This window comes from Polistes fuscatus, unplaced genomic scaffold, assembly GCF_010416935.1.
Source record: "Polistes fuscatus isolate 324 unplaced genomic scaffold, CU_Pfus_HIC Scaffold9, whole genome shotgun sequence".
NCBI lineage: Eukaryota > Metazoa > Arthropoda > Insecta > Hymenoptera > Vespidae > Polistes > Polistes fuscatus.
In genome coordinates this window covers 2,007,987-2,030,227 of record NW_025113173.1, presented here as the reverse complement: position 1 = coordinate 2,030,227, position 22,241 = coordinate 2,007,987, and the positions used below count along the sequence as shown (strand labels likewise).

Below are 22,241 nucleotides of genomic sequence, written 5' to 3'. Positions count from 1 at the left end.
ACTCATTATCTTTGATGTTCATCTAATAAAAAGAATTTTAATTAGCGAATTTTATGCAAATACAAATAAAACGAAAAAATTTTAATATGCTGAATTGTCATACCTTTTGAAAAAGTATCAAGCTTTCTTCTTTAAAATTGCTTTTTCCTTGAAGCCGCCGCAGTTGTTCTTTGATGGTACAGTACAATTCATAGAGAAGTAAGCCTTAAATTTTTGAAAAAATTATGTAAATTTGTCTCTTTTGTTTAATTTTGAAAGATATTATTTAATGTTATGCTTTATTACCTCTTCTTCTACATTGTCCAGAGCCTAAGATATTTAAAATTGATAACAAGTCTGCGCAGAAGGAAGCTTTAATTGCTAATTCATCATCTGATAAATCTAAATGAATATAAATATTTAAAAATTTTTCATATTGAAGAAAAAAATATCTAAGTTATATTAAATTATATAGCTTGATTATTCAAGAAACATATATATATATATCTATAATATTATACTTAAGGTACCACTATATACCTGCCCATAGAAGATCTTCAGTTTTACCGAAATAAGAAATAATAGTATACTTTATATTTGCTATCAGATGATTAGATGGTGGAACTAAGATCGAAAGTTCTCTCTGTAAAAATTTTAATAATTTTCGGGGAGGTTTCGATATATTTTCATGTAATATCGATGATAAACCAGAACGTATCGAATTAATCTAGAATAGATATAAAAGAAAAGGTTGAAATAACGTAAGTAAATGAGAACGATCACGTACTATTTCTGAATCATAAAAAAAGTAATTGTTATATAATTTAAATTTGTCTGTTACGTTAATTAAAAGAATAAACTAACTTGTCTTAATTTGATACTAATTTGGCATTTATTACACGTCCAAACAGATTCATTATTTAGAGGATCGCGAGGTAATAAAATACCAGAACAATAGTCAGCTGCACAATATAATGCACCTAATAATGATCCATATTCCTGAAGGTATATAAAGATAATATTTAAATATTTTTAATATATTTATTTATTTTACGAACGATATTTCACACAATAATATATTTACCGTAGGATCGCTGCATCTTTTACATCTGCAAAAAAAATTCTTAGTAACGCTTAGAACTTGTCTTCTTAAAATGGTATCCCAAAAAAGATCAATATAAGTCATTGTAATTTCTTCCCCTGCGGAAATGGGGCGGGCAGCTATGACATAAAGCCGTTGCTGCGAATCGAAATGGTGCCTTGTGTTAGGTACACAAGCATGATTTAATAATGCCCCCATAGGATAAAGCCCACGCAAACTCGTATAATGATTTTTATCTTGCACGACAAAAGTTTCGAATGAATTTGTATTAAAAATTCCACTGACCATCATCATGAAATCAATTTCTCTGGCTTCTGGAGCATTTTTAACGTTGCTCCGAAGTAATGTGACCTTTGAAAAATAATTTCTTTTTACATTTTTTTTAGAAAACGGGAATTTCAACAATTACCGAACGTATGCTAGAAAAGAAGATATTTCTTTCTACAGTCAATTTCACTACTTTATTTCTTTTTATTTTGCATTTACTAAATTATAAAAATAAATAGAAATTAATAAAAATAATTTTAATTCGATTGTAAATTAAATGATTGAAGAATTGTCTTTCCGGATACATTTATTATATTTATGTGCATACCTCATGATCACTCTTCAAGTTTTGATGACATTGGAATACAGCCAAAACATCGCGTTGTTCATCATCAAGTGTAATTGCTCTTACTGCTAAAAGTCCACGCAGTAAACCCATAGACCAATTTGAACCGCAAGTTGGTTCCAATTTTCTCAAATACTCACACTCGTGGTCTACGTGTTTCTTTGAATCTTCGCATATTTGAGAGCATATAGGAAGACCGCATCCACGATCGCACGAAAAAAGAGGACATTTGTCTTTGTAACAAGATACGCATAACGGTAAATATTTTTCGCTATTTCGTGGTGATATTAAAAGAGCATAGTCCACAAATATTAATTCTCCTGCTTCGATATCACGATTTGCGAACAGTCCACGGCCATCGAAAGATGAATAACCAACAGTCCAGGCTTGTGATCCATCGGACAATAATTCATGTCTTTTTAAATGATTTTTCAAAACTAGCTCTGCTTTCTTCGGTTCCATCAAACTCATGATAATAACTTTTAGAGAGAAAGAGATTGTGAAGAAAATAGAAGAACAGTTCGAGTTGCAATTCCTACTTGAAGATATAAGCGTCTCTCATCTGTGCATATACTTGTGCACTATACGTTCAACAACATTGCATACTTATATAATATATCTATTTGTATATCTCGCATTTATCGTATTTATATCTGAGCTACTTCATCTCTTTTAAAAGATACAATAAGAATAAAAATCTATGTTAAAAAATAATATTAACAATTAGTGCGATATAATGGTTCTCATTATAAAGTCACACGCGAGAAAGTTTATTAAAAAATCTAAATACATATTAATACAAGAACAATTAACGCAATTTTAATTAAAATATTAGATCCAGTTTCCTTATATTTTAATCGTTTAATTATATTAGAAATCTGTAAAGTATATACTTGGAATACGCACGTAATTGTTCGATTTTGATAAAAATGAGAAGAAATATACAAATGAACGATAGTCCTGGATTAAATAAATTGATTCTTTGTATGAATGAAAGAAAGAAAGAAGATGATGATAAAATTTCATACTTAGTTAATTATAATTAATTATAAATTGGTAATCGTCCGATAAAAAATGATTATATATTGACACGACGATCCTTACGCAGGCGTAAGCGATAAGTCGAACACCTTGTGTAGTTTCACTGTTGCTAAGACTACCGTAGGTAGCCGGTCAACGGCACCGAGTGAATCGGATGTATCAATGTCTAAATATACATTTAGTATAGAATTTACATTTGTGTCAAGAGCATCATAAACAACTCATTTTTAAAGAATTCTTTCTTTCATCAATTCACTTGATAGATATGGGAAGGTAATTGGAAAAAAAAACAAAAGAATAAGCATGCATATAAATAAAGGTCATCGATCGAATTAATTTTACATTGTTTTACAGGTGGATATATGTTACGAAAGTATCTAATTATTTTTATGGGATCGTATTTATTCTAACAACTTGTATGACAACATCGGTAATCGGCGAGTCGTTGATACAGTCAAATTGCAGCATTGATCCTTGTATGTACGGAATTTGTTTGGATAACGACAATAGGTACTTTCTGTTTTAATAAATTACAACATTTTTATAAATGTTTGAATGAAATCATCCATTAAAAATCGCATATATTGTAATATCGAACAAATCTATAATAAGTAGGGAATATAAGAAATGACAAGAATTTTTAATTAAAATAACACATCATCTCACCTTTTATTATATCAATTATCTTTATTTTTATTTTGTAATCAGTAGCTCTTATTCGTGTTATTGTATCGATGGATATACCGGAATTAATTGTGAAATTAATTGGGACGATTGTTGGTCAAATCCTTGTCTCAATGGTGGAATATGTACAGATGCCGTAGCAGCTTACAATTGTACTTGTTCCGAAGGTTTTATAGGTATATATTTTAACGAATTCTCTCTTCATTTAATTAGATATATTTATTACAAAATATTCATATACAATATTTATAGGAATAAATTGCGAGCAAAAGTATAGTGAATGCGCGAATCAACCTTGTCTCAACAATGGTACCTGTCTCGATTATGATGGATTTATATGTCAATGTCCTGATGGATATTCAGGTAAAAGATTTGTCACAAACAAACTAATTTTTATTAAAACCAATGAAACGGCAAATTCAAATTCTTTATTATTAGGTGATTATTGTGAAATTGATGCTTCGGTTTGTAACGATACGATTTGTAAAAATTTCGGAGAGTGTGTCGAAGGACCAGGATTTTCTTTCTTTTGCCGATGTCCTGCAGGTGAATGCTCACGGTACATATAACGTATGCATATATTAACAATGTTTTCTTTACTTTATTTTTTTTTTATAGGATGGACTGGTCAATTATGCGACGAAGACATCGATGAATGTGTTACTTCACCGTGCAAAAATGGTGGACTTTGTATAAATGTTCCAGCTACTTATACGTGTGCTTGTTTGTTCGGTAATTTTTTTTTAGAAATTTAAATAAATTTCTTTTCCAAAGATTTACGTTAAAGTATTATATATTTTACGTAGGTTTTACCGGCAAAGATTGCGACAAAGTTATTTTACCGTGCGATCAAAATCTTTGTCAAAATGGCGCAGTGTGTTTACTCGAAGACAATAAATCAGTTTGTTACTGTGTACCTGATTATCATGGAGCACTGTGCGAACTTAGATATGATGATTGTGAATCAAAATCAGCTAATTGCGAAAATGGTGGTACTTGTATCGATGGAATCAATAGTTATACCTGTGCTTGTCCTCCCGATTACAGCGGAATTATTTGCGAAGAGTACATTACCTCATCTACATCAACATCAACGTCGTTTATAACGAAAGACTCAATAGAAGTAAATGTTAGTAGTATTAAGTCAACTGATGTATCTTCATCAGAACCTACATCTACGTCCATTGTATTCACTCCTACCAGCTCAAGTCTACATCCCCATCCGATCACGTTATCAACGACAGTTTCAAAAACTATCGATCATTATACAAAATGGTATCCCTCGATAGAAACGACCTTGCCTACTCAAACAGATCGAAACGTAGTTACGACAAGTACTGAAAATGCGTCGTTTTTTACGGAGACATCATTAATTTTTTTACATACGTCAACTAGAAAAGATACTTCAGAAACTCATATTGTATCAGAAACAAGAATTACCGAAGAGGAAACAGTTTCTTCTACATCGGAGATTTCTCTAGCGAGAACAGAACCGATTAATTATCATAACGTTACGGATAGTACAAGAACGTCAGACGTTGATCAAGATAATATTACGGAATCATTTTTATCGGTGTCAGAATCGGCTCATCAACAAACAAGTAAAGAAATAAGTAGTACGCTACCGTATACAACAAGTACTATTGGGTAAGGCTAAGGAAATATTTTCGATATATCTCGAAAACAATTAACGCTAATACGTATTTGTATAAATAAAATTATTTTCTGCAGATATCATCCAACGGTAGAAGTGACTGATTCTAAGAATATTACAAACGATACAACGACCAGATCTAGTCGCGTGTTTACTGATGCTACAACTGCATCTGTTTTAGATAGTGATTATTTTTCGGGAAATACAACTTTAATACAAAATATTTTTACAACGGAGCTCGTAGAACCGCCGATTACTTCCTCGATTGCAGGAGGAGAATTGTCATCCACGTTAACGTCAACGTCAACGTCCGTTAATACTCCTAGAAGTTCAACAATTCAATTTCTGCAACACAGCACTACTATAAGTACCATTGTAAATGCAACTGAAACTACAGTTACTCTTGATCTTGAAAATAGTACATTACATACAAAATACGATCAAGTTCCCATTGCGACAGAGCAATCATCAACTAGTATTGAATGCAATGAAAATTTCTGTACAACTGGAACCACTATACCATCTGCGCGCAACGTATCGGAAGTAAGTATTGAATGTTATAAGACGAATTGGTTCATTTTATAACTGTCATACTTAAAAATTGTATGCACTTATAGTGCAATTGTACAGAACGGGAGGAAGAATGCAAAAGTATTAAAAGCGCAGCTTTTAATGGAAAGTCTTATGCAAGGCAGAGTGTTAATATTAACGTTAATAATGATACTATGAGTCTTCGAATTTATGTTAAACTCAGAACACGTTTCAAGAATGGTATAATACTTCATGTATATTTTGACGATGAACGTTATGCTTTAATATATTTAGAAAGTAGTATATTGAAATTTCAATTCTCGTGTGGCTTGGAAACAATGTTACTTGGCGAGATTGATTCCGCCATTAATAATGGATTTGAAGCGGAAATCGATATGAGGTAGAATTTTATCGATTTATTTTTACACTTATATAGACAAACAAAAACGTAAACGTTAAATGTCAGTATTTTCTTTCAGATTTGAATACTATATTATGAATAAAAGTGATAAATGTTCTGCTAAGTTATTAGTAAATGGTACTACAGCCGTAAGTGGTGAACAAATGTTATCATTCCGAGAACATTTTCCACATCGTGCTACTTTGAATTTAGGTGGCATACCATTGGCCTTTTCCCATTACTTTCCTCGTGTAGCTATGGGATTTATTGGTTGCATGAACTCATTGATGGTACTACAGAGATAAATATACGATTATATTTATTATTCGTATAAAACGACAAATGCACTTTTTTTAAACACTTTCATTGCTAAATATTTGTGTGTGTTCTCTCTCTCTCTCTCTCTATCTCTCTATATATATATATATATATTAATAAATTAAAGATTTTATTATAATTAAAGGTAAATGGCCTCCAAAGAAATTTTATTCATGATTCTACAGAGACATTTCAAATTGAAGAATGTACATCATTTTTCTGCTTATCAAATCCATGTCAAAACTTCGGAGCATGTGAAGAAAACAATGGTGCTATTCGTTGTCATTGCGTTGCAGGGTAAGCATAGTTTAAGTTTATAAGTTTTCATAATTTATATGTCTAAACATCAAATGAAATTTGTTATGTCTAAACATCAAATGAAATTTGTTCATATTTTATACTAAATTCACATATGTAATTCAATAGTTATACAGGAACATTATGCGAACGTTCAATATGCGACGAGAATCCTTGCTCACTAGGAGCAACCTGTATAAGTTCACCGGGAACTGGTTTTATTTGCATTTGTCCTCTTGGAACTCATGGACTTTTTTGTGAAGAAGGTGATATGAAATATATCTCGAAATTATAATTTAGTTTTAATTTATAATTCTATTTCTTATTAAATATTTTTTCAGATACTATTGTAATTCGTCCGTCCTTTTCAAGTCTGATACCAGGCTTCTCATCGTATATTGCTTATGGCGTTTCAAATTCAATTAAAGACACTATGGAACTTAAAATGAAACTCATTCCACATACTTTAGATCAAATATCTCTTATAGCTTATTTAGGACAGAGTGGCTCGCGTCAAGAAATATCAGATCATCTTTCTATAACTTATGTACGTGGTTATATAATGTTAACGTGGGATCTTGGTTCAGGTAAATTAGTATTTACGTTTAATAACAGTTTCGGAGCATATGCTCCTATTAGTGCAATTATCATTCATTTGTGTAGTGATATTTATCTAGGCGTACGCAGGATCTTCACAAAAACACCGTTAACTTCTATATCAGCTGTAACTGCACCAGGAATGAAAAGTCATAATCCACATACATTACATATTGGAAGAACAGGTAGAGATGCGTGGCTTGCTATTGATGATACATATAATGTTACTGGTCAGGCAGCTGGTATTATGTCTCAGCTTGATGTGTCTCCTATACTTTACATTGGTTTGCATCTTATTCTTTATAAAGTCTAATATGTATTTTATTTATATTTCAATTGTTTTCTAGATCATATTGTTTGACATTTTCCAAGTGTTTTGTAGGAGGTCACAAATCAAAAAATTTTGAAATGCTACCACACGATTTACCTTTACATACTGGTTTTTCTGGATGCATATTTGATATCGAATTACGTACGAAAGATACAATCTTCCCAGTAACCAGTTCTAGTCCAGCTACTGGACGTGGCGTAGGAGAATGTCATCGTAACGAATGTATTCGTCATTCCTGCAAAAATGGTGCAGTGTGCTTGAGCCATGGTTCTACATATAGGTATCTATTACCTTCAATAAAAATAATTTCTTTCATTTACCATGAATTACATGATCTGTTTCTTAGTTGTATATGTACGAAGGATTGGACAGGCCCGGATTGTTCTTTAGCAGTGGAAAAACGTTTTTCTAGTAATCTATCAGCCTGTCATATATCAAATCAATAAATAATTTCAAAATGTCATAAAGAGCTTAACATATTACTACATTCTTCATATTTGTATTAAATTATTACACGAACCTTGTTGATATATTTTTAATTAAATAATCAATAATTTAATATTCTACTGAAATAGTTAACTAGTGAGATGTTTATTTCCTTTGGGTAGTGAAGTGACAAAGTATGAATTTAAATGTACAAATAGGACTGCCGCTGCTAAGCGAGATTGTAAATCGTATTTACCGAGATCATGAGACCATTCAACGTTTCCCCAGTGTGAAATCTACAAATTATATGCAATAATAGAAATGTTAAACTGTACTTATTATATTTTACATTTTTAAAAATTATTTATATAATATACCTGATATTTCTCTTCTAAACGAGATAATTCTACAGCTTCTTCAACATTAATTACTCTTTCAATAGCAGCTAAGGTAAGAATTACTGATTTCAATGCATTAACTGCATATAAAAAACCTATAACATATTTTACAAATTTGCATTAGCTTATCATTTATATACCGGAGTCAAAATTCAGATTGTGGAGCAACATGTTACGTTAGTGATAAATGCACTTATAATTAATCTGTTTATCTTTCCAGTGTAATTCGAATTACGCTGTCAACGTTTTAAAAAATAAATGTGATACTTTACCATGAAGAGCATCAAATTCATATGACGATAAATGTCTTGATAATACAGTTTTGGTTTCTATTGGCATTGTAGGTATATCTATACTTTGGGTTTTAATAATATTTACTTTATAATGATCACAAAACCATTGCACTAAAGGATCCCATTTTTCTACTTGCAATTTATATAGATCATCTATTTCCTACAATAATATATTTCTTAATCAACTCTCTCAGATAATATTATAGAAAATAATTAATTCAGATACTGATTGCTTACACTAGAATGAAATAGAATTGTATCTATTTCTAAACAATTAGTAATATAATTTACTATATCTAATTTGGTTTGATTATTTGGATTATCCAATACGGTATTGCATAAAGCTGTCTGAAAAATAAGAGAAAATATAATCAACACATATGAAAGAGTAACGTTAATTAAATAATATTATAACTATGGTATAAACTCACCAAGTGCATATTTTCTTTTTCAATAATATCTTTCTGAGCATCCCATTCTGCAGCCACTGCTAAAGCTAAAGCTTTATTATTTACTTCAAATATTTTCCCTTTGGGTGTTTTAAGTTTCCTTTGATCCAAAGTTATTTCAAATTTTCCACCACTCGACAAGATGTTTGTCCTTCGATAAAACCTTTTTACAGTTGCTGTAATAATAATGATATTTATATTAAATACGTAAGATTATTTGTGTAAAAAAATAAGTATAGAAAATTATTACATTAAAATCTTTTCACTCTTACCCATATTTCTGATTATCATAAAGGCTCCAGTAAATTGACGATATTTAAAGGAACTCATTTTTATAATGAATTACAAATCTTCTTTTTATTTGTATGCTTTTATGTGATATTTAATAAATTACTTTCCACATATTAATTAAACCTAACTTAAGATAAACGTGTATACCACTTATGTGAATTTCTAATCATAGAACAAATAATTGTAAGTTTGTATTCAATAAAGAAAAAGAGTAAAAAAACTTTAAGAAGGAAGCTTAAATAAACAAGAATTTAATTAAAAGTTTGATTTTCAATATTCAATAATTATAAGACATTAAACATAAAATTCTAATAGCTTGAAATAATTATTCTATTCATAATGTTTTATTTTTGAATTATAACCATAGATACTATTATTATTAGGAGAATTACACTTATATATACATGATAAATAACGAAGAATTTTTAAAATAATCTACATGCTGTAGGTGCGCTGATATCGCTTCTAAAAGCGCTACCTAGTGTTGAAAATGTTGTTATTTAAATGACAAACTTTAGGTTCGTATAAGAGTTTGGCTCCCCTGATAAACTGCTATAAGCAGATTAAAGTTCATCTGAAGCGTGTGGTGATATTTTCATGAGACTTTTTTTATTACATTTGTATTATTTTCTCATATTAAATGGACTAAATAACAATGCGTAAAACAAAGCTAAGTTCGTTGTTGTTTGTTATTCTATGTGCTGTAATTATACAAGTTAATGCGAACAATGATCATCAATTAACCAAACTTGGTGCAAAAACAGGACCAACATTAAAATTCTTTTATTGGTGAGTGCAGAACAAATTGAATAATTAATAGAAAAATAGCCTGACTGATATTATTATATTTATAAAGATGACCACAATGAACACACATTTGAATCAAATTTATTATCAGAGTATAAATAATATATTTATTTTCATTAGATTATCTACTTCTATATCAAAATAATCTGCATGTCATTGTTTATTGATTTAAGATACACTACACGAAATATAACAACGTAATAAACATATGAAAACATTACCTAAATTATTTTGATATTATGCATTTAGATCTACATTTGAGATAAGTTAGTTATTATAAATTACTTAATAATTTTAGTTATTCGTGTGGATACAGAAAAGTTTATGAAGAATATGTTGGTATTCTACGACAAAAGTATCCAGATCTACAAATTGATGGAGAGAACTTTAATCCTCCAGGATATAATATGTTGATAGCCAAAATTTTGGTAAATATATTATTTTCTTTATCTTTTATTGTATATATTTCATATATACACATATTGTAATTTGTCATTTTATCTAGGGAACAGCAAAAATTTTGATTATACTTTTAATCATTAGTGGAATTAATATATTTCAACGACTGGGTCAGCCAGAACCATCATTATGGCGATGGTGCATTGATAATCGCTTTTATGCCTGTGTAATGATATTTTTTATTTGCAATGCAATAGAAGGTCAACTTATTTCATCAGGTGCATTTGAAATACATTTTAATGGTATGTGTGCATGTATAATTTGTTTTTCGATCATTATACATTATTTATATGCATTATAAATTACAAAAAAAATATGTATACATATATATATATATATTAAATACTACATTAATAATATTAATAATTTAATAAATAAAATATTACAGATGTTCCTGTGTGGTCAAAACTTGAAACAGGTAGAATACCACAACCACCAGAATTATTCCAGATAATTGAAACTCATCTGCATATGCAATTTCCAGATATTGATGTTGGAAAGATTGGTTTTAATAAGTAACATTGTACTACTATAAGTTTATACTGCATTCTTTTAATTATTTACATTATTGGGAATTTGCCTTTGGCAGCTTATGATACACTTGAATGATTTGAATTTATTTGTATGTATTAATATTTCGTTATAAATGTCTCCTACTACTAGTACGCTATGTAAGATAGAGAGTAAAAATCTATATATCTATAACATTCTAATTAAATAGTTACCAAAGCGACGTTACAATAGGAATTATATTTACTATTTTAATGTAAACATTATATTTCAACATAAATCTTTTAAAAATCGTATATATATTCATTCCTCATTATATTCTTATAAAGTTTATATTTGTCAATAGTTCAATTAGAAGATTATTATGAGACTGTTTAAGCACAGTTATAAAATATTCTCTAGATTCATAATCGTGACTTAAGACAATCTTAAAATCGCACCTTGAACATTATCTTAATGTAAACAGTTTTTAAATAAGACAGACTAATATAACACATTATAATGCAAATAAGATTATCTCTGCTTTGTCATCTCGGAGGAGTTCTGAAGGTGATCTTATTTGAAATTGTAATAAAAATCTTTGGACAGTTAAAAAAAGTGAGCCTATTCAAAAGGTCACAAATGATACATTCTTTAGATACAACTTTGGTGTATATAGACCAAAGCAAATAAAAGAACAAAGTACATGTTAAAACTTTAAACTTACATGAATAGAACGTCATTTTCAATAGATCTGAATCATAGCAAAGAATAGATATATTCCTAAGAACCATCGCTTTATTCTTCAATCTAGAACGCGTAAGAATATTTTCGATTTCTCAGGTTCTCTACAAATGTATCAACATACAATTGAAAAAAAGAAAAGTATATACGAATAAAAAACAGAAAACGCTATTAAATCTAAACTTTCACAAATTATACGAAATCTATTTAATCTACCAACTTATAAAACATACCCCCCATTATCAGTTAAATAATCTATAAATATATATTCTACTAGATTTTTATAAATCCATTTTGAAATTGTACAAAGTTATAGCCATTTTAATATGGTAGGATCAAGTATCAGCACCTCGCAGCTCCCTTCGTGATTCTCACTATTGTCCCTACATGGCCTGAAACAACTTCCCTAATCTTCGAAACCAAACCGGTTTTTAAAAGAAATTCCCGCCCTAAAATATAATCATCGGAAATCCCCACGATCACTAAAAACAACTTGCCCGAATATTCCCCTATTTTTACTTCTGATTCTACCCTTCCATTTGTCGGAAAAACCTCCCCATCTAAGTTTACCCTTTCCAATTTCCTATCCACATACTTCGGATTAACAATCGAAACAAATTGAATCACTCCGATCGAAATAACAGAAAACTCTTGCGCAATGAACATATTTTTAATAAAAGTAGTTGATGATTTACGAATTTATGCGACTATACTAAGGCAATTATCCTAACCAATAGCGTGCTACTACTGTCGCGGGAAATCTGTCAAAGATTAGTATCTCTCTAATTCTATTGGTTATTCCAATAGAATTATTTTGGAAATTCCCTAACGTAAATACTGATCATAACCTTTGTAAAGATATTTTTATATGAAACAAAACAATTTTGGACAATAACTTATTCATAAAGAACATTTCGAGCATAAACTATGAATTTTTAATATCTTAATATTCAAATATTTTAAGGTCTTAAGATCTTTAAAAGCAATAGTTAAAGAAGCATTATGATTGGTGTAAATAAGGACTAATCCTCGAAGTGTCTTTAATTTTATTGAAAACGCATCTTAGTAATAAGGTATACGTACCTTATATACTTTGGTATATAAATGTTAGAATATAAGGATATATGAAATCATATTATGAAAAATAAATAAATAATATAATATTATTTCTCGTAGAGAAGTTATAAGAATTCTAATAGAAATATTGTTACGCGTATCTCTCTCATAATCTATATACATACTTAATAGAAACTACGTATTATTAATATTTTTTTAATAACATAAAATCCTCTTCATCTTGCTACATCTTTTGTGTTATGTGTAAAAATCTAATGAAATCGATAATTTTGTTTATAAATTCATATAATCACGTGGCCAATATTCGTAAGTTGCAAATGAACGCACTGCACATCCAAGTTGCGCACAGGATTCTACTCCTAAATCTGATTCAATCGAACTAGACTTAACCTCTCAACGTGAACTAAACGCTTTATAACTCATCGATGGTTAATACACACGATCAAATAGTAAAGATAAATCTTAAAGCAACGATATATATATTAATGTTTAATAAATAATATTTATATAAGAAAGATTATATGCATTGAGAATGCCACTGCATCACTCCTTTTCTGTTCACTTTTATTAATCGGACACTAAATTTTCTCTGATGCTGTTATTATTCATTGTACTATTATCATGGCGGGGGTCTGTCTGTACGATTCTACTATTTGTCGGCTATGTGCAGAAGATAATAGCAATGGAGAATTATTGTATAGGGACGAGGGTGATGATTCCAATTTAAGTTCTATGGTGAATCGCTATTTACCATTAAAGGTACGAATGGTTTTTTAAATATACTCGAATATTAGACTACAACTTGACTTCCTACTGCTCACTAAATGATCCATATGGGGGCTCCACTGGTTTTCGTTAGACAAGTTTATCGACTACTACACAGATCAAATATTCAATATCCTCCTTGATAATCTATCATTATTAAGTGACCACTGAAAAAATTCATCTTTATCGATATAAAAATAGAGACGCTTAAAAATGAATACATGTTGCTTATTTTTTACTATTTATACTCTCACACGTATTTTTTCATTATTGGTTAAAAAACTTCTATTTAACAAATTCGTATTTATTTTATTATATCTACTTCTTCCTCATTTAATGAACTGCTATTATCGTTCTCATAAATTTATAACATAATATTTCATGAAAACATTAAGGATTTGAAAAACATAGTAAGTTATCTCAAGCAGTTCTATTATGTTATCTTAAATTGTTTGTTTGGAAATTATTCTTTTATTATTTTGTTTTTTAAAGAAACGAATATCAAAATCAGCAATGTATAAAACCAAATTAAAAATTTAATTGATTCTTACTTACTAAATTGATGAATGCATATACAGTTTAATGTTGTGTTTTGAAATAGTAAGATGATTACATTTAACAATTTGATATACATTTCTATAACTTTTAATCTTTTTAGATTCAAGATGATGGGAAATTACCTAGAACAATTTGTCCTGGCTGTAATATTCAGCTGGAGTCTACTGTGCAATTTTTTGAATTGTTGGTGGATGGACAGCGAAAAATACGAGAAATGTGGAAACATCAAGTCGAATTGCAAAGAAAAGCAGAAAGAGAACGTATACGTGTTGAAAGACAAAGCGCAGAAGTTAACACAGGATTACCAGATTCGGATAACGACATAAGAAATAATGAAGATAATCAATTAGAAAAGCAAATAATCATTAAAGGTAATACAATATATTTTAATCATAAAATATTTATAATAAAAATAATAATGATGATAAACATTCAGTACTGTCCGATGGGTCTTTATACACTACTGAACATGAAATGAGTTTGCAAATGGAAGGTTTAAGTAAACCAAAACGAAAAAGAGGCCGTCCTCCTAAAATTCATACTGATATAGGATCTTCTAAGGTTTGTAATAAGAGAGAATTTAGATATACTTCTAATTTGTTATAACTTTATTCATTTTCTAGATAATTATAAAAGAGGACATTGGGGAAGGAGTAAGTCAAGAAGAGGAAGATAAACAAGAGGAAGATCTTGATGAAATAGATGGTGATGGTAGACGTCGTAGAAAGCGTAAAGTTCCTAAAAGGTAAAGGAGGATTTAAATATACCTAACATATATTTTGCACCAAATTTTGACATATTACTATAGTTAAAAATAAAAAATAGGTTTATGGAAGCTGTTCAAGGCAAAGAATTAGAAAGAATATTTAAAGAAGAAGGTGTTATAGATGAAGAAGAGGATGAAGAAGCTGATCACTTCGAAGATTCTGAAGAACGAATAAATGTAACAATTCCAGATGGTCAAGAAGGTTAATTGTCGCAAATTATTAATATTATGAATTCTTATAATAATTACAATAATTAATTAAGAAAATGTTTTTTTTAGAGATAATCGGACATTTAGAAACTGAAGAAGGAAAGGATTTAGGTGAATTAGTGATTGTAAATCGTGGAAGAGGTCGTGGTAGACCGAAATTGCGACGTCGAAAAAACAAATTTACTTGCCAATATTGTGGTAGAGGTTTTCTGCAACGTAGTAGATATATTGTACACAAGTTGGTATTGTTATTTATTTTTATAACTAAATGATTAGTTTTATTATTTTACTCATTAAATGTTTACAAATTGCAGGAGTTATCATAAAAGTTTAAAATACGAATGTAGAGAATGTAAGAAGTTATTTACAAACAAAGATAATTTTTCATTGCATCAAAAAATGAGCCAACATACGGGATGCAGTATTACAGAAATTAACGATGAACATGATAATAATCATCAAAAACCATTAATTGAAAATACAAATACAATATCAAATAATGCATCGCCAAATGAAACCAAGAATTTAGGAATTACGTTGACAAACAATCAAAATGTGGAAGTAGTCACGGAGACTTTAGACAAAAATGTAGCTAATAATCCAGATATAAAAATTTTATGTGGACAATGCGAAAAACCATTTTCGACGAAAGAATCATATGAATTACATGTCAAAATAGTTCATGAAAACGAAAAACTATTTTTTTGTAACATCTGTAATAAAAGTTTTGCATATCAAACTAATCTAAAAGGACATTTGCTAACTCACGAGGTAAGTTTTATATAAAAAAAAAAAATATATTTATAAATATATAATTTCAGAAAAAAGTAAATTGAACTATAATTAAATATAAATATTTTTTCCTAAAGGGAAATAAATCAGATAAAGGATATCCTTGTGATATTTGTGGAAAAGTATTAAATCATCCAAGCTCTGTTGTATATCATAAAGAAGCTGAACATAATAATGGTCGTCGTTTTGTATGTAATAAATGTGGGAAGAGTTTCAAACATAGACAGTTATTACATCGTCACCAACTTGTACATTCTGAAGATCGACCTTTTATATGCAAATCGTGTAATGCTAGCTTTAAAACGAAAGCAAATTTAATTAATCATCAATCTACACATACTGGAGAGAAAAAATATTTTTGTGAATTATGTAGTCAACAGTTTGCTCATAAAACTAGTCTGACTTTACATTACAGGTGATTACATTGATTGTTATGGTTATTTTATTGCCATAGTAACGTTTGACATAATATTCTTTAGGTGGCATACTGGTCATAAGCCATATTCTTGTGAAGTTTGTCTTAAAAGCTTTTCTCAAAATGGTAATCTTCAAGAACACATGCGCATACATACTGGAGAAAAACCATATTGCTGTGACTATTGTGGACGTAAATTTACAACTTCATCACAATTTAAGTTACACGTTAAACGTCATACTGGTGAACGTCCATGGAAGTGCGAGTTTTGTGCCAAATGTTTCCTGCATAAAGATACATGGAAATGTCATGTACGTAGGCATAAGGGAGAAAGACCTTTTCAATGTTCACATTGTAATCGTGGATTTACAGAACAATGGGCTTTAAAAAAACATCTTCGTCTACACACAGGTACAAACCTATATAAATAATATATGTATATTATTAATTTATGGTACTTCATAATATTTTGGATTATACTATCTACTGTTTTTGTACTTTATATTAAATTTATTGTATAGGTGAAAAACCGTATTCTTGTGATATTTGTGGAAAAGCTTTCGCTGATTGTTCTAATTTAACGAAACATAAAAAGGTAATTTATAATCTTAAACAATAATTATATATAATTTTTTTGAAACTGTGATATATATATATATATTTTAAAACAATTTATTGCATAGGTCCATAGAGAAAACAAAGTTTTAGCATTAGGTGAGATACCTGAAGGTTCCGCAATTGGTGAAGTATGGCAGATTTTACCAAATTCCCAAGAAACAGATGAAAATTCATTAAGTGATCAAATGGCTCAAGTCATTACGGCCGAAGAAGCATCTGCAGATGGACTACAACAAGTTATTTATGTTTCTTATCAAGATCCTAATAACCCTAATCTATCAAGAACATTACATTTGGGTATCTTTATAAATTATTTATACTACTGAACGATAAAAATAAATATAAGATAAGATACATATAATTATTTGAAAAAAAAAATAATAAATTATGATGTTTAATTTGCAGTTGATACTGACATGATGCGTGAGAAAGAAGGAATTGTGAGCACTCAAGGGCAATCTTTACCTCATTTGGGTGTCGAAAATGAAATAATCACCGGTCATCCACATAATCATCATACAGCCAATATTTCAGATGGACGAGTAGCCATGGAACTATCAGAACCAGATCTACAATTACAAGTAAAATAATATAGTAGTATAAAGAAATAATAAATATATATATATATATTAATATCAATAAAATAATAATTGAATTTGATTTTTTCTAGATTACAGATGAAGAAGGTAATCCAATTCCACTTTCTATACAAGATGCAAGACAATTATTATCGCAAGGACAATTTGTTAGTCAATTAAATGATGGTCAGACTATCAGAGTTCATTCAGGCGTAATGGCTCAAGAATTTTCAGGATCTTTAGGTGTTCATGTTAATCACAATGGTAATATAGCAGCAATGAATAATACTATAGTCCATGAAGTAAATAAACCAAGTACAATATCATCTATACAAACGGATGCAGAAGCAATTGTCAAAGCATTAGAAGTAAGTTTGTTTACTTGCAAAAACTGATTTTATTTGTTTTAAATGTTATGATATAAATTTGATTATTTAGGACGAAGATACCGATGCAACAGCTGTTGCTACTATAAATCAAATGGGAGGAGAAGAGCAGGCAGAAATGTCAGATGGACAACATGCTATCGAATTTATGACAAACGATGGACAAAAAGTCCGACTTCTTACTTCGTACCATGTTGATCCATTACATCTTGCTTCAGAGTACCTGACTATTGTATAAAAACAATAATTTATACAGTAAAATAATTAAATTGGAAAAAAACACTAACTAAACTAATCAGCAGATAAATGAATTGGAAGTTAATGTAATATTAGATGTAGCAATTAATTCGGTGCCTTTAAAAAAAATTTAATATTTACTTAGAAAATAGTTATCATCCGAAATAATCTCTTTTATTTTTTTGACGACTTTAGTTATTCTTTCTGACAACTGCCGAATTATCTTACGAAAAAAGATAACAATTTCGATGCAATGAAGTTAATATTGAAGTACCGAATTAACTGTTACTTAGTAAATTACTAAATATACTTAATAAATAATTCAAACACATTACTTATCTTATAAACTGTAGCTATTACAATCAGTAATAATGTATATGCAAGCAGAAGCAATGAAATTGAATCTACTTTTTACTTTATTCTAATTAGCATATGTAATAAATGTCAACAAGAATGTATAATTAATTGATTTGTGACATAATTGTTTAAATATAAGTAAAAAAATTTAAATATGCAGTTAAATGAAACGATATTACTATTTACTATCAAAATTACTGTTATAGGTAATATAAGATTCATTTATGCATATTCAAAATGATAAGATAAATTATAATTCACTCACACATAAGTTTCTTATATTTGTATATAAAAAATGTGTAGTTCAACGTCGGAGTCAAACAGTTATTTTAAGTATTCATAGAGTTGAAGATTGCATAAAAATATGAAGATTTTGGTGCTAATATTATCATAATATTGAACATTCAAATGTTATAAGAAAACAGTAATTTATTAATTTATACTATGATATGTATAACAGAAATAAAATATTAAAACACATTTTTTTCACTAATTGCAATTGTAATTTTTTTAGAACAATGTATACAGTTAAAACTAAATAATATTTACTTAATAGTATTATGTATAATTTTTAAGTCATATAAAAATTTATTCAAATTTTATTAAACTCATCCAACTACAATGCCAAATTTTCTTCCTAATGGTGTAGTAAGTAGATTACATAGTTTCTCATCAGCTGACAAAGACAAACATGAAGTATAAATCCTAAATTGGCATAATTAATTATATCCATTGAATGGATATAACATATCTCAAATGCGTAAAAATAATTACATATTACAAAGCAATTGTGAGTATTTCTTTAAAAAAAATAATAGCATAGAATAAGATAAACATACATGTTTGATACGTATATAAAGAATTCCAATTATGATTACTTATGTGCAAGTAGATTGATTAAATCGAGCATAATCATAATTGACATTGACGTATATACGTTTGCATTATATTATTATATTGCAAATATTTATATGTTTGTAATACACTTAACTAGTTATGTATGCTTATGCTGTTAACATAAAATTTTGGGTATAATCATATTCAATCGTAGGTATAACAGATTGTACGAATTTCAAAAATATTATAAGATACATGTGGACACCAAGCTCCCGGCCACCTTCACTTACTGTCTCTACAATCTTCTTCATTACGACAGCATGTCTACAGAAATATTACAATGAAAAATATAACTCATTTAGATATAATTTATTAGATAATATTGTTATGTAAAATCGACGCGTTGGCGTGTTAAGCTTTGATTAGATGATTTGTAATTGATACCTGCATGGATGAACAGAAGCCATCGGTGGTCCAGGCAAATGAGGATGTATTTCCATCGTAACAGTTTTTTTAGCATGGTCTTGACTAACATCCTCATACATTTCTTCTACTGTAAGTGGTTTCCGATTCTACAAAATGATTTATGTAGTAATTTTATTTAATAAATTACTATGTCTTATTTTACCTATATACAGAATATTTCAAAAAGTCAGGAGCAAACTTACAGCACGTGTTAATAAAGTCAAGTGGGGATCAAGAAAATTCATATAAATTTATATTCAAAAATACTTTACTGAAGAGTTAAAATTTTAGAGAAAATTTTATATAGTAAGAATAGACGTAAATATTTGTAGAAAAGTTAAAAAAAAGAAGAAAATCATATACTACGAACTTTACGTATAAAGTATTCATTTTCAATAAATTGGAGGATCGTAAGCTACACATTAATAGATTCTTACATTATACTATTTTCCTTAGAAAAAAGTGATAGAAACAGAAGACCGGTTTTGGAGATGCATTCAAAATGCATTTACTATTATTCCTGAAAGAGCTAGAATATTTGAAAAAATTAGAGAATCATTATTTCGACAAAAAAAGCCTGCATTCTTGCAGAAGGAAGAAATTTTGAACATTTATTATAACTACCAAGATAATTAATAAAAATCTTCTAACGTTTTTTTAAGTCTTCAATAAATCAGTTTCGGACATAAATTGATATGAACTTTCTTGACTTTCTTGACTTCATTAATACGTGGTATAAGTTTGAGCCTGATTTTGTAAGACACATTGTATATTTTTTTACTAAACAAACCTCATCATAACCACAAAGCCACAATCGAGGTGTTTGATAATATTTATCATAAGTAATGTATAAATCATAGGTACGTGTATGGATAATTTCACCTTCAGAAAACAATTCCGTTTTTTCTTTTGCAGTCTTTTTTGAAGTCTCAGCAGTGAACTATAACATTTTTAGAAAATAATCAATTTGTTAATAATTACATAATACATTAATAAAATATTTAACATGCTTTTTTCACCTTGTCTTGTTCATCAAGCATGCCACTTATTTCAAATGCTTCCATGTCAGCAGCTTCTTCGTCATCATCATCTTCATCATCTTCACGAGAATCATTTTCATCTAATGGTTGAACTAATTGATTTTCTTCTATTGTCATTTCTGTTATTCTGTCATCTATACCACCAAGAGTCGTATCATAGTGATGAGTGTCAACCCACCCACCTTCAGGATCATCAGCTTCTATAATACATTCTTGTTCTTTGCTGTATTCAATCTAAATTTAAATGAAAACATTCATATTTATTCATCAATTTAATAACAATGTAGATTTATAAAAAATACCTGTTTACATCTGCGCGTACAAGGAACATTACGAGTAAGCAAGAATTGTTTTTCTTTTGGCAAATATGACTTTGCCCTATCTTCATCACCTGTAGCCCACTGCCAAGTAGGACAATGATGTACAAGATGATCACCAGCAGCTACAAATTCTTCGGGTGTCAAAACACCTGTTTCTCTAAATTTACTTTCCTAAAAAATAACAAAATTTCAGCTTTATTATGTTAAGAATAATTATGTAATATAATCATTGAAATTATCGTAATATATAATAATTAATTTATAGTACCGCAAAGAAATACAAATAGTTGCAAGTGAAAACTATTTGAATTATACCTTTAATACAGGGGTTAAGTATTCTGCAACTCCCAATGCTGTACCTTTTACAGAATTGATAACACTTTGCATTATAGACCAATTTGTGTAATGTCTTATCAAGCAATAATACTTTTTTTGAAAATATATATTTATTTAATTTATTATTTACAGAAAATCGCAGTGCATGCCGGTATTTAATAAACAAGTCTGTTGATTTTTTATAACAGTTACTGACAATACACGTACGTTTCCCTTTGCCTGTCGCTCCTGAGCTCACTGCTATCGATTCGCACTACACTTTTCATCTGTACGTGACTTCGCATGACAGAATTACAACTACCTATTTCTCGGAATATTAGGCTGATTTCTAACGGAAATGTTCGTAGCGTTAGAAATCAAGCATTTTGTTCAATTTCTATTCTCATTGGATAACTTCGTAATGAGAATATATTGAACTAAATGCGTATGCGTCTAAAAGAAAATTAATGTTTTTTTCAATTACTTACAATATTTACATAAATTTATATTTAAATTTGATTTAACTTTCAGGCGAATATTCTTGTTAATATTGATAATAAAATTATAATGATAAAAAATAAAATAAATCTTCCAATGATCTC

General features: G+C 29.0%; 6 protein-coding genes across 8 annotated transcripts; 3 read left to right on the top strand and 3 right to left on the bottom strand.

Moving 5' to 3' along the window:
- Positions 1-94: 94 nt before the first annotated feature.
- LOC122525270 (SET domain-containing protein SmydA-8-like) lies at positions 95-2,370 on the bottom strand. Its single transcript, XM_043647950.1, has 6 exons — positions 1,677-2,370; positions 1,064-1,432; positions 844-978; positions 520-706; positions 286-381; positions 95-204 (listed from the first exon to the last, which is right to left on the bottom strand). The coding sequence occupies exons 1-6, from the start codon at positions 2,163-2,165 to the stop codon at positions 98-100; spliced, it is 1,383 nt and encodes a 460-aa protein (XP_043503885.1). The 5' UTR covers positions 2,166-2,370; the 3' UTR covers positions 95-97.
- Positions 2,371-2,820: 450 nt separating this feature from the next.
- Positions 2,821-8,010, top strand: LOC122525269 (protein eyes shut). Its single transcript, XM_043647948.1, has 16 exons — positions 2,821-3,008; positions 3,090-3,245; positions 3,444-3,595; positions 3,672-3,782; positions 3,858-3,965; positions 4,038-4,151; positions 4,226-5,066; positions 5,151-5,616; positions 5,691-6,004; positions 6,084-6,294; positions 6,468-6,619; positions 6,749-6,885; positions 6,961-7,206; positions 7,297-7,500; positions 7,599-7,827; positions 7,894-8,010. The coding sequence occupies exons 1-16, from the start codon at positions 3,001-3,003 to the stop codon at positions 7,991-7,993; spliced, it is 3,549 nt and encodes a 1,182-aa protein (XP_043503883.1). The 5' UTR covers positions 2,821-3,000; the 3' UTR covers positions 7,994-8,010.
- LOC122525268 (ATP synthase mitochondrial F1 complex assembly factor 2) lies at positions 7,838-9,698 on the bottom strand. Of its 2 annotated transcripts, XM_043647947.1 has the most exons (7): positions 9,386-9,698; positions 9,096-9,289; positions 8,902-9,012; positions 8,644-8,824; positions 8,351-8,466; positions 8,230-8,269; positions 7,838-7,971 (listed from the first exon to the last, which is right to left on the bottom strand). In XM_043647947.1, the coding sequence occupies exons 1-7, from the start codon at positions 9,441-9,443 to the stop codon at positions 7,967-7,969; spliced, it is 705 nt and encodes a 234-aa protein (XP_043503882.1). In that variant the 5' UTR covers positions 9,444-9,698; the 3' UTR covers positions 7,838-7,966. The 2 variants fall into 2 exon arrangements, with proteins under 2 accessions (XP_043503882.1, XP_043503881.1); XM_043647946.1 differs by lacking the exon at positions 7,838-7,971 and having other exon boundaries at positions 8,120-8,269; positions 9,386-9,696.
- Positions 9,699-9,911: 213 nt separating this feature from the next.
- Positions 9,912-11,476, top strand: LOC122525407 (thioredoxin reductase-like selenoprotein T homolog CG3887). The gene is made up of 4 exons (XM_043648181.1): positions 9,912-10,193; positions 10,510-10,639; positions 10,717-10,912; positions 11,059-11,476. Exons 1-4 carry the CDS (start codon positions 10,060-10,062, stop codon positions 11,187-11,189), a joined length of 591 nt encoding a protein of 196 aa, XP_043504116.1. The 5' UTR covers positions 9,912-10,059; the 3' UTR covers positions 11,190-11,476.
- A 1,622-nt stretch (positions 11,477-13,098) lies between these two features.
- On the top strand, positions 13,099-18,348 carry LOC122525406 (zinc finger and SCAN domain-containing protein 2-like). Of its 2 annotated transcripts, none has more exons than XM_043648178.1 (14): positions 13,099-13,739; positions 14,404-14,674; positions 14,740-14,864; positions 14,927-15,048; positions 15,129-15,271; positions 15,349-15,517; positions 15,594-16,050; positions 16,149-16,486; positions 16,551-16,897; positions 17,008-17,081; positions 17,170-17,401; positions 17,510-17,685; positions 17,775-18,050; positions 18,121-18,348. In XM_043648178.1, the coding sequence occupies exons 1-14, from the start codon at positions 13,602-13,604 to the stop codon at positions 18,304-18,306; spliced, it is 3,054 nt and encodes a 1,017-aa protein (XP_043504113.1). In that variant the 5' UTR covers positions 13,099-13,601; the 3' UTR covers positions 18,307-18,348. The 2 variants fall into 2 exon arrangements, with proteins under 2 accessions (XP_043504113.1, XP_043504115.1); XM_043648180.1 differs by lacking the exon at positions 13,099-13,739 and adding an exon at positions 13,793-14,155.
- An 897-nt stretch (positions 18,349-19,245) lies between these two features.
- LOC122525781 (ubiquitin-like-conjugating enzyme ATG3) lies at positions 19,246-21,988 on the bottom strand. The gene is made up of 6 exons (XM_043648722.1): positions 21,640-21,988; positions 21,307-21,495; positions 20,984-21,238; positions 20,755-20,904; positions 19,944-20,071; positions 19,246-19,823 (listed from the first exon to the last, which is right to left on the bottom strand). Exons 1-6 carry the CDS (start codon positions 21,709-21,711, stop codon positions 19,667-19,669), a joined length of 951 nt encoding a protein of 316 aa, XP_043504657.1. The 5' UTR covers positions 21,712-21,988; the 3' UTR covers positions 19,246-19,666.
- Positions 21,989-22,241: the final 253 nt, after the last annotated feature.

Excerpts from the sequence above, each read along its gene's own strand:
- LOC122525268 (XM_043647946.1), bottom strand. The coding sequence starts at position 9,443 with ATGAGTTCCTTTAAATATCGTCAATTTACTGGAGCCTTTATGATAATC. Across the intron at positions 8,467-8,643 it reads TGAATTTGATGCTCTTCATG|GTTTTTTATATGCAGTTAAT; the intron begins GTAAAGTATCAC and ends AATATGTTATAG. Across the intron at positions 8,270-8,350 it reads GTTTAGAAGAGAAATATCAG|ATTTCACACTGGGGAAACGT; the intron begins GTATATTATATA and ends TATAATTTGTAG.
- LOC122525407 (XM_043648181.1), top strand. The coding sequence starts at position 10,060 with ATGCGTAAAACAAAGCTAAGTTCGTTGTTGTTTGTTATTCTATGTGCT. Across the intron at positions 10,194-10,509 it reads ACATTAAAATTCTTTTATTG|TTATTCGTGTGGATACAGAA; the intron begins GTGAGTGCAGAA and ends TAATAATTTTAG. Across the intron at positions 10,640-10,716 it reads TGTTGATAGCCAAAATTTTG|GGAACAGCAAAAATTTTGAT; the intron begins GTAAATATATTA and ends CATTTTATCTAG.
- LOC122525270 (XM_043647950.1), bottom strand. The coding sequence starts at position 2,165 with ATGAGTTTGATGGAACCGAAGAAAGCAGAGCTAGTTTTGAAAAATCAT. Across the intron at positions 1,433-1,676 it reads ACTTGAAGAGTGATCATGAG|GTCACATTACTTCGGAGCAA; the intron begins GTATGCACATAA and ends TATTTTTCAAAG. Across the intron at positions 205-285 it reads TGGACAATGTAGAAGAAGAG|GCTTACTTCTCTATGAATTG; the intron begins GTAATAAAGCAT and ends CAAAAATTTAAG.
- LOC122525269 (XM_043647948.1), top strand. Across the intron at positions 5,067-5,150 it reads TATACAACAAGTACTATTGG|ATATCATCCAACGGTAGAAG; the intron begins GTAAGGCTAAGG and ends TATTTTCTGCAG. Across the intron at positions 7,501-7,598 it reads GTCTCCTATACTTTACATTG|GAGGTCACAAATCAAAAAAT; the intron begins GTTTGCATCTTA and ends AGTGTTTTGTAG.
- LOC122525406 (XM_043648178.1), top strand. The coding sequence starts at position 13,602 with ATGGCGGGGGTCTGTCTGTACGATTCTACTATTTGTCGGCTATGTGCA. Across the intron at positions 13,740-14,403 it reads ATCGCTATTTACCATTAAAG|ATTCAAGATGATGGGAAATT; the intron begins GTACGAATGGTT and ends TAATCTTTTTAG. Across the intron at positions 15,049-15,128 it reads AAGCGTAAAGTTCCTAAAAG|GTTTATGGAAGCTGTTCAAG; the intron begins GTAAAGGAGGAT and ends AATAAAAAATAG.
- LOC122525781 (XM_043648722.1), bottom strand. The coding sequence starts at position 21,711 with ATGCAAAGTGTTATCAATTCTGTAAAAGGTACAGCATTGGGAGTTGCA. Across the intron at positions 21,496-21,639 it reads ACTTAACCCCTGTATTAAAG|GAAAGTAAATTTAGAGAAAC; the intron begins GTATAATTCAAA and ends GTTATTTTTTAG. Across the intron at positions 19,824-19,943 it reads GCTTCTGTTCATCCATGCAG|ACATGCTGTCGTAATGAAGA; the intron begins GTATCAATTACA and ends ATATTTCTGTAG.